The sequence below is a fragment of the Pygocentrus nattereri genome, chromosome 17, assembly GCF_015220715.1.
Source record: "Pygocentrus nattereri isolate fPygNat1 chromosome 17, fPygNat1.pri, whole genome shotgun sequence".
NCBI classification, from domain to species: domain Eukaryota; kingdom Metazoa; phylum Chordata; class Actinopteri; order Characiformes; family Serrasalmidae; genus Pygocentrus; species Pygocentrus nattereri.
In genome coordinates, this window is record NC_051227.1 from 26,586,224 (window position 1) to 26,601,157 (window position 14,934).

Below are 14,934 nucleotides of genomic sequence, written 5' to 3' on the forward strand. Positions count from 1 at the left end.
CATTCCCACCAGTCTTCTCATCACCAACTGCAAATTTAGATCTTTTCACTGGCTTTGTTTCTTTAATGCACCAGAAGCAAAGGCCTTCCTCCTGAGAACCAGAGAAGCCCCATATTATCAATTAATTTCTGCCCATGGCTTTTGGTGCTTCTTCAATCAACAGCAATTAGTGTCAGGCAGAGTTGTGCAAAGTTCCTCTGATCAAGCTTAATTAAACAAACCACAGAATGTAAAGCATAAATACATTAATTATTGACGTTCCCCTGATAAACCACAGCATCCAGGGTCATTTTGGATAAGGTTCATGAAAATAAGCCAGTGAAATTTTAAAAGTTGTTTAAGGTGAAATCAACCAAAACATTTTTTTTGGAAAAGACTACTGTAAATGTTTGTTGCCTTAAAGCAATGTTTCTAAATGGCAGTGTTTGGAAAATGAAAATTTAGGCTACATCAGAAACTGTGTAATGTAATCTATATCTCACTAACATTTATATTTTATAAAAAGGATAATGAAAAAGAGCTGAAACCATAAATATGTTAAAGGGATTAGCCAATTTTCAGTCCTGGTATGTACTCCAGGTCCTCTAGGTCACCACATTATTAACTGTCTGAACTGATTTGGGAATGTTATTCAATGCCATTTGCTTTGTTTTGTCAGTATTGTCACAGCACGTGAAGCCTTCAGTCCCATGGTCAGCATACAGCAACAACAGGACCTCAGCCAGTTTCAAGTCTTGTGGATATAAAATATGGCTGTTTTTGCCATGACCTTTTCCTAACCCCTTCCCATTCCGGAAATATCTCCCTCCATCTCATTCATGAATCATACATATCATACCTGCGAAAGCAAATGAATGTAGAAATATTTACCTTTTTGCACAGAGCGTTGACCTTCACTTTCCATATTCATGAATATTCCAATGACAATATTTAAATACTGGCACCTTTACGGGTCTAGATGACCCCAGCTGGCAATAATCAGATTGGCTTTTGATCATATTACCAATGAGACATCATAAGCTATATGAGTAATACATTTTTATTATGCCGCTATTTCAGTGACTGAAGACGGAATTTGCAGTTCATTCCGTTGAGCCTTTCCAGTGAAGGTGACCGCTCCACTAGAAGCTAAATTCAATGGGTTTTTATTCAGCAAAAAAAAGGAAAACTTTAAAGAACTCTTTTAAAAGTCGTGAGTCTCTAAAGCACATTAATCCCTCTACACCAAACAATGGCCTATGTTGTCGATTTACGGGCCTGCCATGCTTTTCTATCTCATGCTTATGCAGCATAAGGCAGAATAAATGGAAACTAAGGGAAACGTATAACTAGTTATTGATATTCAAATGATGTCTTGACTTTCAAGTGCTAGATGTGCACCTTAATCCCACCTATTTATGCTTTATACTGTATTCCTCACAATCTAACTGGCCTGTTTCCAAGCCAAGGTACTAAGAGCAGAATTGAGAGCTTAGGGAGTTTTGGTATGTTCTTGTTTTGAAAAATGATAACACGGCTGCAGATGTTAGATAAACCAGATCAACACACCCAGAAGAGCGTGTTAGAGTATTAATTCTTGTGTAACTGATACAATTTTGTGATTTGCTATGCTGTCTTCATCTGTACAAATATTTTGCAATAGGACCAGGAAAGATTAGAAACATAAAGCACAGCAGTGAAAAAGTAGGCCAAGAACAGGCGCACTTTAACAGATAAAGTTATTTATTCAGTACTTCAGAGTTGCCTTCATCCGTCAAAGCATTTCAGATAACAGTTGAGCGGCTTTGCGCAAACTCTGACCTGATCAATGATGTTCAGTTTGATTAAGACCACTGCCAAGGGTTCAAAGAGCAAAATCTTAATCTGCACATGTAAATATACCAGCTGGGAACTACAGACACTACTGAATAGATCAGAACAGTACAAAGATATAATCTGGAATACCCATATTTGTATTTTACATGCATTTCAAAACATATTGAGGTATTAGCAAAATACATGAAACATATTCAGATGATCTCAAACAAACTTCAGCTGTTAACAAATCAAATTATTTCAATTAAGTGCAATAAAATCATTATAAACCATTATCTTCTTATTAGTGATACTCTGTTAGGCATTCAGATGGAAATAACAGCAGCGTGATGTGGAAAAAACACGCTGTACTGCCTCCCACAGAGAGGGATCTAAGTAAAGTGAACACTCTCTTTGAAGCTAATCAGACCACATGTGCTCTCTATGCTGATAAGGTTGACAGGTAGCTTCCACCCTTTTGCTATGGGGAAATCATGCATTCAAGGATACCTTGTCCCACTTTATCATCTACCATACTCATGTGGAGAAAACTACCACAGCCTATGTTGTATCTACACAGACTCTTACATTTTTCATGCTGTTATTTACAGAGACAAATCCATTGCAGTTTGTGACGGTATAAGCAACAAATAAAATGCCACCTATGGTGTCACACAGGGTTAAGGGGGAATTGCACTAATTGTTAAAAACTTCTGCACAGTTTAAATGGCACAATGTACACAAAGTCTTTCAGAGTGGTGTGATGTAAAATGCACCGCTCTAGAGAAAGGCACTAAGTCAGAATTGTTCACAGTGGTGTTGAGAGGAGCTAGACCTCGCAAATTATTATACAAATAAGTTTTTAATACATTGTCTGATGCTCAAAACATTGTTTTATGACACTTCTGTGATGAGGTTTTGGCCTCAGACACACACACACATTTTCTAAGCCGCTTCTCCTTCTGGGTCACACGGGGAGCTGGAGCGAATCCCAGGGGTCACAGAGCGGAAGGCAGGATACACCCTGGACAGGCCTCCAGTCCATCACAGGGCAGACAGACAGACATATACATTCACACACACTCACACCAAGGGGCAATTTAGCAGGTCCAATTGGCCTCACTACATGTCTTTGAACTGTGGGAGGAAACCAGAGTCACGCAGACACGGTGAGAACATACAAACTCCACAAAGAAAGGACCCTGGTCACCTGGCCTGGAACCAAACCCAGGCCCCTTCTTGCTGTGAGGTGACAGCTCTACCCACTGCACCACTGTGTTGCCCTAGACTTTTTTTTTCATTCATTACATGCTCATTTATTACTGTTTATTTCATTTATTTCTTTTTTTATCATAATCAACATTATAAATACTCAGAAGAACCTCTTATGTACGTTCACTTGATTTTTGGATAGTAAATAAAAATGTGTGTATTTCTTTTTCTATATATTAATTTTATTGCATCAATTTTATGTTGACACTTGCATTTGGAGAAATTCCTTGCTCATTTGTTACTTGATAAATAAACTTTCTGATTCTGATTCAATAAAAAGCATCGGTTGCCTTCTTGGCATAAATGGGAAAAGCATTCCCTTGCTGTGAAGATGTGTGTGTGTGTGTGTGTGAGTGACAACCAGACCAATCTGAAAAAATACGTTTTGATCCATATACTGTTTATCAGATTTTACCAGTAATTTCAAATGTGTTTTTGAAACGTTAATGTGGTTTTAAAACTGTACTATATAAGATTTTCTTGTCAGAAAGAAGTAGCATTACTGAGTCAGGAGCAACACACACAAACACTAAAATAGCGTGTGCACGACTGGGTCAGATTTTGCAGGATATGGATATGATAAAGATGGTGATATGGTAACAACAGTATGTTCACTTACACTATCTACGTGTAAGTCACTACGTTTTGACTGAGGTTTCTTTTGAGTGGGATTTATCTCCTCAGAGAGGGTCTGAAGCACGACTGAAGTTACAAAATGTTCTTCTGGATGTTGCATGGAATTACACATTTCCACCAGAGAGTTTTCAAAATCACTAAAACTTACGTTGTGCAGCTTTAAGAATTTGGTTTAAAGAGACAGGAACATAGTCTTGTATGACTGTAACTAATTCCCTGTGGCCATTACCAAAACGGGAGCTGAGTGAACAGACTTTCCTGTGAGGACTTCGGCTCCTCTGCAACACGTCACATCGAACCACTCTGAACGACTCGGTTTACACAAACTACTGAGATTATTCAGATATTTCAAATAAGGGTGGAATTCCCCTTTAAGACGAAGTCCGTCTCCCTCGAATAAAAGCACGAGCTGAAATTTAGAAGAAAGGCTGGAGTTGCCCTTTAAGACGTTGACTTTTAAGCCTGTCACCTTCAACTATAATAATACGTGGAGTGACCAACCCCCATGACCCCCATGTGGAAGCCCCCCCGCATGTTTCCAAGGGCACCACAAGGGTGCACATGATTGAAAGTGTATATGCTCCTTCCAGCAGCTGGGGTGTCATCTTAAAGGAACAGTTCCAGCTGTGATTCAGGCTGTGCATTTTTATGTCCAAACACGCACTTTAGGCTACGAGGTAACACCGAGTGACCCCCTGTGATCTGTCCAGCCCCACACACAGCATAAAAGCCACCGCCCGCTTTCGGCAACCGGTCTGAGAGCGGCGTCCGAGCGCGCTCTGCTCTACGAGCTCTGTACTCGATTGCTCACGTCTGGCGCGAACATGGCAGATGCTGAGGATAATGTTGCCATTCCTGAGCTCAGCTCGCTTCTACAAATGGATCCGCACCTCAAACCGTATGAGAAGGACTTTAAGAGGAGGTAAAGTCTGCTTTTAAGTCTAGCGTTTGCATCGCGCAGCTTCGTAGTAGCCCCAACACTAACACGCCGGTGTGTGTGACGACCCTTTCCTCATGTCTGAGTGCTACTTCTTGAAGAATAATGGCGTTTTTAATGCGAACTCCACTCAGCAGCTGCCGTTCAACCAGTTCTCTGGCTTGAGCAAGTTATTTGACAGCTGGTCACGCTGTCACCATGCTGTGGCTGTCACGTCCTCATGCGAGGAACTACGTGTCCGGACAAGACAGCGAGGAACGTCCTAAATGTCTTCTAAGTACCGCAGGTCGGAATATGTCTCCGCAGAACCAACATGCCCTTTAGCTTTCAGACGAATTAAGATTTGGCACAACTAGGCGACGTGTTTGAACGCACCCACAGTCATTAGGCCACGATGCAGCCTGACTCCTCTGTGTTTGGCTAGCTGTGTGTGCTAATGTCACAGCTGGCTCCTCAGGACTGTTCGGGGTTAAAGACATGAACTGATGCTGCGTGACTGTCGTTGCTCCAGTCGGGTTTCACGTCAGCCGAGGCTGGAAAACTGAAGGAAAATGAAGCAGCCCTGTCTGACCGGGGTCTCCTTCACAGGCTGCACTGCCTATAAGTTTGACACTGGAGAGGCAAAGCTAAGGCGACGCCCATTTGTACGGAGCCCGATGGTGACATCCTGTAGAAGTAAAAATAATGCGTGGCCACGACTTAGTAAGGCGTGGGAATGAGATTCTAATGCGTGGCCACAACTTGGTAAGCTGCGAGCTCGTTCCCATGCCTTACTAAGTCATGGCCACGCATTAAGATCTCGTTCCCACGCGCTAATAAGTCGTGGCCATGCATTATTTTCATTTATACAGGATGTCACCAGCGGGGCTCCTCTGTATGTTTGTGCACAAACGGATCATGTTTGAGCAGCGCCCTGTGCAGAGCTGTTCAAGGGGCTGAAATAGGCAGCCTATCGCGATACTTAAAGGGGAAATCCGGCGATTATAAAAATGTGTGCAAAATTAGGTGGTTAAGATCTAAATAAAGTCATTCGGAGTGATTTGTTTTGAAATGAGAAACCTCTAGTGAAACTTCCCCTGTTGGAATTGTTCATTATGGGGGTGATAGGAACCAGACGTCTGAAGAGTTTGTCTCTAAAAGGTCCCTCAAATAAAGGTACTACGTTATATGGTTAAATGGGACATTAATGAGACATTGTTTTATTAAAGCGAGCAGAGTATTTGGCCTAAAACATGTAAATAAATTAAAAAAAAATTGGTGGCACAAGTGTATATGTAGGGTGTCTAAAGCACAATAGACCCCAAATATTTATTTTTCCAGCATTATTTTACCATTATATATATATAAGTCAGAACACGTGTAGGTTGTATAGGCCTAAGTTGGCACGTTTCTCTAAAATCCATAATTTCACACCAAATCACTCTGAATGACTCTGATTACATATCAGTGACTACATTATACATACATTTTGAAAAATCAGTGGAATTTCCCATTAAAGAAATATGAGTACATTTCACATACTGCACTAAATCCAGGATTAATTATGCTTTCTTTGTAATTGACCATCCAGTTATTCAGTGTCCTCTATTGACAATGGCCATAATATGCTCAAAAAGTGTAATATGATGATTTAAAAATTGTGGTATTGCCTCCCATTTCAGTCCACAATTTTGAGATCAGAAGTTAATTTAGAACATGTAGAGATGTTGTCAGTATAGTAAAAACTGAAACGTGTAACAAAACGTACTGACTTAGTTTTTACTCATAGCAAATCAAATGAAGTAATTAGAATAACGAGGACGGTTGACGTCTGCAGTGCCCTGTAGAAATATAAACCTTCGTTTTGGTTTTTGCAGTAGTTTGATATTGTCGGTGATATTTTAAACATTGCTACAGTACTTCGTCTCAGTTGCATCCAGCAAACGTTATACCTGATGATTGTCATCTTGAAAGTTTGGCAACATGGAACAGTGGACAGACACGGACATTAGAGAAGTGCTCGAAAACAAAACCGGTTTCAACTTCATGATGGAGGTCTGGAGCAATAGAATTACATCATAGCTTTTAGAACTGTTGTGCTAATACACTGTTAAAAATAACTTTACATAATTTACATAATTCATAATTTGAGTACACTGAATTTTAAGTTAACAGAACAGGAAGCAGTGTGTTATCTGCTCAGTTCTTCAAGTCTTCAAGTTCAAAGTGTCTCCATTTTAGTCAGGTTTTAAATCAGGTTTCCTCACTTTGTTTACCACAAATCATATTACAGTGTAGCAATATTTTATCCATACTGTGCAGACGTAGTAAATGCTATAGGTGTTATATTCTTGCTTTTTCATGCTCGCACTTGCGTACTTTGTAGAAGTAGATCACTCTGAATGACAGAATCAGCTCTGGTTTTACATTTCAATTAGTACAACTCTTTGAAATGCAGATTGTCCTGCTTTAAGTTAACGTGCATGACATGCTTCCAGCTACAACACCTTGCTGTGGTAATATGTGGATTAGTAGCATTTGTAGATGTGCTTTTGCTTACTGAGTGATCAAAACAAACACACACACACAAGCGGTTTTCGAAACCGCTTATCCTTCTGGGTTGCTGGGAGGGGGTGGGAGGTGGGTTGAATCGGAAGTCAGGATACACCCTGCACAGGTTGCCAGTCCATTGCAGCATCAGTAAACAAACACTTTATTTTAAAGGGAAATTCTGTTGTGTTTTTTTTTCTCCAAAAAAACTTCTGCATATTTCAATGGCTGAGATGTCAGTATTCAAAGCCATTCAAAGTGGTTTGATGTGAAATGGTACTGTAGAGAAACCTGCTGACTCTGATTACTTTATATTGGTCATTATTGGAACTTGAGGTGTCAATATCTGCAGTGGAAATTTAGCCATTTTAGTTACTATCCAAATTAACAAGTAAACCCACACCTATGGGGACTATTAAAGTGCCCTACATGTATCCCTCTCCCGTTAAAGGATTTTAAGATATGTTTTGTTCCGAAAGTTTGTCAGAACTATCATAAACGAGATATTTCAGGCAACCTGTTTATAGCCATTGCATATAATTTAACATTCTGTGAGATGGCTTTTAGAGATATAAAACTCTTAAGATGTCTGGTTCCTGTCAGGATTTCTGTATGATGGTGCATTCCACAGCGGAACAGTCAAATTCTCTGGAAATATTGGTGGCGTTCCCCTTTAAAGCAGGGGTGACCTTAAGTTGCAAAGAGCATGTCAGTCAGTTTGATTGTGCACAATCCATTTTGATAGATGCAGCATTTGATGTGTTGACATTGCATGGGAAATAATGGTCATGCACCCAATCATTAGTGATAATGATGATAATGATGAACAACAGCTCTGCAGTATTCATATTAAATATGCATATTGATATTCACTGCACCAACCAAATTGGTATAAGCCTTTGAATTTAAAGGAGAGCATTTTATGGCTACCCTGGTAATGTCCCCAGACAGACATAACCACTAATCATCTAGGATTCCCTCCTCTTCATCACAGTTCGAGGTAGAGTTTTTATCAGATGTCGTTTCAGACCCCATGACCGTCGCCATAGAGATCTGTAGTGATAAAGTAGAACTGTTGTGTAATGTTAATTACCACCAAAGTCTTGAGAGGTTGTCTCTGAAGGATCCTAAATTAGGAAAGGGTACTAATTTGACCTTCCTCTGGGGAACTATTTTAAAGGTCAACTCATTCGGTATAAAATGATGGGAAATGTGTGTCAGACGCTCACTGAGGAACGTTCTCCTGGGATGCAAGATGAGCTCTGATTTAGAGAAGATTAAGCCTTTCTTAGCTTGTTATGCTGCTCTTTAATATCAGAATCATATTATAATTTCTATTGCAATTTATCTATGTCCTTTTTCAGTGAGGGACAAGAGATTTCATGGTATTATTAATCAGTTAGGTAACTCACATGAGGCTTTTTTTTTAATGAAATGACTGACCTTAATGGACCTAAAGCAAAGTATGCCTGGAAATGAGCTTACAGGTACAGGAGGCCCATGAGGACTACTGCAGACTGTTGCTTGTGAGCAAAGTCTAAAATTTTACTCAATGCCCTGAATAGCTAGAATGTGCTAACTTGGCTGGCAGACTGCCAAGTGAACCAATACAGGCTAAAGCAAGTGTTTTTCACTGTTTTTTTTCATGAATATTTAATGTGGAGGTTTTCCCTTAGTGGAATAATTAATAGGATGGCATGTGTTTTCAGGACATGTAACTGAGTGTAATGAGTGAACCCCACCAAGCTCTAGTCTTTGCATTAACATTAGTTAAGAGTGGAAGCTGAGTCAGCTGGCTTTTTTTTGGATTGGCTTCAAGAGGGAATACAAAGTTAGAGGAAAAAATCTGAGAGATTTCTAAATGTTAGAAGTGTTAAAAATGGCCTAAAGAAGCTGCATGTCTGGATTTTTACATTTAAATTTTATTTAAACTGAAAACTAATTATTAATCACTTGTTAATAACTAAAACCAGTGGTACAGTGGAAATATGTAATGAGAAGTTGCAAAGGACTGTTATACATGCTGGAACTCTGAATAATTGCACCTGTCATTTAAAAAAAAAACAGTACACTGCAGTTGTACACAGATGTTTGAGTGACCTGGGGCAAATTGTAACACATTTTGATACACAATTACTACTTATTTGCTTTAAAATTAACATATTGGGGGGCCTAATCAATCATAAAATGTAACCTTTGCAAAGGTTATGGCACCTTGCAAGCAACATGTTTTCCAGTATTTTTCCATTATTTTTAAGGTGCACCCAATTTCTAACATAGTTGTTCAGTTGCACCCCCACAGCTAAGATCCTCATAGAGTAGTACTATGAATAGAATGGGATGTTCTAGGACACCCACACATGATATAATCTCTAAATCAGGTGATATTATTTATTTTCTATAGTGAGATAACCAAGCTTGCCAGCCAGCCAGTAGTCAAGTAAAATCTGAATAAAGCTTTTATGTGAAACAGTTAATGTGCTGCAAACGAATGAGCATGTCACGTCTCAATATACACCCAGCTCAGAGTATATTTCATTGAGCGTTGTGGTGCATTTGTCACAAGTGCCGTTTTATTCTTGCCTTTCTGTGCCATTCTTTCAGTTTGGCTTGTTGATCTTATTTTGTATCCTCACGTGATTCACTTCTTTAATTTGGTTACATCATGTAGCAGAGCATATTATTTATATTGGAGAATGCTGCCTTTTGTTTCAATAAGCCCCGGATTCAGGATGGCAAATTTAAAAAGGCTAATTCATTCTATGAAAGCTGACAAACGGTGCTGTACCATTTCAGGAGGGAGCTGCCAATTTAGGTCTAAAATAAAGATTTGTTTTTAGCATTTATTAGTGTGTTCTTGTGTTTACCTTCATGGGATAAAAGGTGGGTCAGCTGCAGTGAAGCATTTACATAAGTGCAATGTTGTTTGCCTATAGTAATCATGGTAAAGCCTTTCTGGCCCACAGGGAATTGTCCCGATGCCCCCCGATTACCTGCTCCAGCACTCGTGATCATCATGATCATCGATCATGAAAATATTGTTTTCATATCACCTTCCCTTAGTTTATTATTTTTCATCCATGTATGAACTAGTTCTGTCTCTATTCATGTCCTGTGTGCTTCATTTTGGCACCAGTAATGTGCTGTTTATGCTGAGCGTCTGAGGTTTCTTTTGGTGGTGAGTGAGACGTTGACCCTTGCTGTGGATGAGTATGCGCGGCAGCTCTGACTCTGACACAGCATGGGTTCCAGCAAACCGCAGACGTGCCTACAGCACCTGTCTGGCCCATGAAAGACCCCCACCATAAATTATTTTACATAGGCAGGCGCCACAGCGAGTGTCAGTTAGCTGTTGATCAAACCTTGCACGAGATGGCCCAGTGCACCAGCAGGATTTCTCATGAATGTAAGCGTCCAACTCCACAAGCTTGTTCAGAATCATGCTGAGTCTAACCGGAGCAGCGCAGTGCCAGGACTACTGATGACTAATTCAAAAGAGACCTGGCAACCCCATAGCCAGGGCGAATTTCATTAGTGTTCCAAAATCTTCTTGGTTGGTTAGAGAGGCCTAGATAAAGGTGTAGCATAGTATTTATTAATTGCAGTGATGACGACTAGGGATGTGCATTCTGTCTAATTTTGATGTTTGATGTACCATGAAATTATTGTAAGGCTGTAGGCTCACTGTTTTAGGTGACAGCATTTGTGTGCACAAACATTTTGCATCATGCAGAGGAGTATATTTCAAAACATGTTTTATAATTCAAAAAAAGCTCAGGGCAATCAGTACGTTTTCAGGCTGGATGAGTAACATAAAGAAAGCTGCCCTAGATAAGCTAATGAGCTAAAGCTAGAGCTAACTGGTTCAACTCTGGATGCTGACAGAAACTCCTCTGTTTTAATCTTCAGTGGACAATGTGCCAGCATTTTAGTTTTAAGTATAAAATCTGTGCTATCTCTGCTTTCTCAGTCACATCCTTTATAATGTTAAGGCACTCGTGCTTTTGGAAGATCAAAGTATAACATACTTGCAAATAGGATTGCAAACACTTTTTACATTCCTCTTAAACATAAAATTGATGTTTCTTTAAATCATTGGTCTCTGTATTTTCTCCATTTTCCATGATGAAATGCATCAAATACCCAAACAGTGAATTCAGTATTTGAGTACTGAGGTCTCTAAAAACCGAATACTTGAGTACCAATGCTTACCCCTAGTGACAGTCTGCTCTATCCACATACTGCTGTAGTGTGGTTCAACAAATCCTCTGTTTGTGCCTGATCAAATCCCCCTGAAAGTCGATTCTCGCGGCTGAGGGAGAACACAAAACTATTTGTAGCATATAGGATTCACTTTGTGTTTAACCATTTGTGCTTCACATTGTGTGAAAAATATGCACTTCACTTATGAATTTATGTTGGAGAAATTGCATTCATTTCAAAGGAATTTGCTGTGATGAGTAGTTTGGCATCTCAGATTTATTGGCCAAAAATTTTCCTTGCAGAATTTCGTTTTGAGGAGATCTTTGACATTCGAATTTGCATCTTTGACCAGCAATGCTACTATTTTGGTCTCAGCTCTTAATGTAGCGCTGAACCGTTAAAATGGAAATGCTAATATAACCAGTCTAAGCACAACTCTTAACATTTCTATCCCACTGGCTATAAATAAACATGTGAGGGACCGCATGATACCCAGTCAGTTGGAAGACTGTATTATTATCTTTTGTAGTTTTACTGTTTTGTTAGCCAGCTCCTTGACTAAGTCACACTTCTTCTGCCAATTATGGCAGTTATCTACACCATTGAGCAATGTCATGTGTGTAGCACTATGCTGTAGTGAGTATGCAGTTATTGTAAATATTTATGTTCACTTTTTTGTTTTACCGTTTACAGTAGCCACATTAACCAGCTTGCTAACTGCTATGTTGGTTCCTTGGCTAACCAAAGCTGCATGACAGTTAAATTTTTGGCTACAGATCAGTGTGTAGCACAATGATTCTTGCTCGTATAATTTTCTGATATAATAATGTTGCTGATAAGTCATAGCAAGTTAACTAACTTGCTATCTGGACCAAAATTGAGGATTTAAAAAAAAAAAAATTTTAAGCTTTTTTTGACCTCACTGTTGACTCCCATCCTTTACATGAAGTCAGGTTTTGTTTTTTCTTTTTTGATTTTCTACTGTGCTTTATTGCTAATTTGTTTATTTATTTATGGCAACATGTCCTTTTGTACGGCCTTACTGAGTTGCAGTGTGGCTCACGTTGGAGGTACAACAGGGAGAATCCTCAGCAATGCCAAGGTCTTGACTACAGTAAAATACCAAACTTAATAAAATGCTGGCCATGTTGGCGTGGCTGTGTTTTCTGTGGTGAGATCATGCAACTCCTCCAGCTGTTCTCTTCAGTCAGGCCTGCACTCAACACCTGTGCAGATAATAGATGGGCTGAGCTGAATACTTACAAACTGCTGGCATCGACTCAAGAGCTTTGGATTTCATCAGCCTGATTCTTCACTCTTTTTGTGGTGTTATTTTCTAAGACCTACTGCTGAAGTTTCTGCTCTGATTTCTTGCACTGATCCCACTTGCAAATCAAAATTTCTGGATTGCATAATTCTTGTCCAAACTTTAAGGATAAATAAATGATGTTTGTGATCATGAGAGCCGAAAAAGCAGGTTCAGCTGGTCAAGGAAATCTACCATAACATAAAGGATCATTTATCACTTTCATACCGCTTGCATCCCAGTATAGTTTGAAGCCAAGCAAAATGAAGCAACATCCATCCATCCATCCATTTTCTAAGCCGCTTCTCCCTCAGGGAGGGGGTGCTGGAGCCCATCCCAGCGGTCTTCCGGCAGAAGGCAGGATACACCCTGGACAGGTCGCCAGTTCATTGCAGGGCAGACAGACAGACACAGACAGTCACTTGCACACTCACACCTAGGGGCAATTTAGCATGTCCAATTGGCCTGACTCCTTGTCTTTGGACTGTGGGAGGAAACCGGAGAACCCGGAGGAAACCCACGCAGACACAGGGAGAACATGCAAACTCCACACAGAGAGGACCCTGGTTCCCCCAACCAGGGAATCGAACCCAGGCCCTCCTCGCTGTGAGGCGACAGCGCATGAAGCAACATCAGGACATGAAACTTAATTGAAAGATGTTAAGCTTTTTTTATAGGGGGAAAAAAATTCTAGCACTGCCTAAAAGGTGTAAAGGTGGAAAGCGTTTAAAAGAACAGGTGAGGTTGGCCCTTGCACAGGGCTGTAGAGGCTACATGTTTTGAGTGTTCAGTCTTGAGAACCAATGCAAAAAAAAAACCAAAAAACCACACAGTATTGGAGAAACCTGCAGCTTGTCAAACCTGACTGCATTAAACCCACAGGTGGATGAAGTGAACACATCTCACTCTTTGAGAACAGTGAATTGATAAAATTGCTTCAGCTTGCCAAGTTGAATGAGAAGCTCAGGAAAACTATTTTGCCATTTGGTCGGATTAGACATCGACTGTGGATAATGTGTGTGCGTGTGTGCGTGTGCGTGCGTGTGTGTGCGTGTGTGTGTGTGTGTGTGTGTTTATGGACAGTTTATAAATGGTGATGTAAGTCATTCTTAAGTCTGCCAATCTAAACAATTACAAGCCAGGATTTTTATGGCTACTGATTATGATTTAATTGTCAGTTACAGGATAAATTTCTAGGGCACATACTCTTCCACTGCATGATATTCTGACTATGCTTATATGCCAGTCAGTGATTTAATATTACTAATAAATGACCATGGCTTGGCTATCATAAGTTGACAGTCCACTGACTCTCATACAGCAACATTTTGGGACAGTTTCTGCTATAACTCCTCTATGATGACAGTATTATGACACCAAAGCAAACCTGACTGACAACTGACAAAAGGCTTGGACTTTTGGGGGGGATAAAGAGCCCCTCATGTTAAACATTTAATCATAAATGGACATCATGAGAGATTTAGATGAAAGCAACATCATTAGCCTTGTTCTATCTTGATAGATAGGATGGCCATCCATCTCCCCTGTCACAGTGTGCTGCTAGCTAACACGGGTGATTTTTAGCTGAAGTTACAGATTTGGCAGTTAGTGTTCAGCACCAGGTGCGTTGAGCTGCCCAATGACGTTACATTTGTGGCAGTTTGAAAAGATGTGGTGACGCTTCACGTGAATCAGAGGAAGTACATGCTAGCATTCACCCTCCCAGTTTTGTAGGATTATATGATTAGTAATGTGGTCGGACATGGGGAAATTGGGTAAAATCCTCTCCTCCCAAAAAAGTCAGCTTATGTAGTAATGGACAGTATGGCCAAAAAGTTATGTCATTGTATAATTAAAATTTCTGACTGAGTTGGTATAGATCACCAATATTCTGTATTTATGTACATTTTGTCCATAAAAGTTGGGATACAATGCAGAATAAAAACAGAATGCAATGATTTGCAAAACATTTAAATCCTGTATTTAATTGAGTATAGTACGAAGACAACATTATCAGCTTTTCATCACCTCTTCTTTTAACAGAGCATTTGGGAACTGAGGAGACACTGCTGTAGTTTTGAAAATGAAATGTTTTCCTATTCTTGTTTGATATGGGATTTCAGCTGCTCAGCAGTTTGGGGTCTCCTTTTTGCATTTCTTAATTGACCAAATGTTTTTGGTGGGTGACCCGTCTGGAGTGCAGACAGGCTCAGACTCTTTTACTACAGAGCCATGCTGTTGTAATATGTGCAGAATG

At 39.9% G+C, this 14,934-nt stretch overlaps 1 protein-coding gene across 1 annotated transcript in view; it reads left to right on the forward strand.

Annotated features, from left to right (window-relative positions):
- The first annotated feature begins 4,389 nt into the window (after positions 1-4,389).
- The window catches only part of gbe1b (glucan (1,4-alpha-), branching enzyme 1b), a 150,594-nt gene continuing 140,049 nt past the window's right edge, over positions 4,390-14,934 (forward strand). The window contains exon 1 of the mRNA XM_017696820.2: positions 4,390-4,624. Within this exon, the coding sequence (XP_017552309.1) occupies positions 4,527-4,624 (98 nt within the window). The 5' untranslated portion in view covers positions 4,390-4,526. The remainder of the gene's footprint in view (positions 4,625-14,934) is intronic.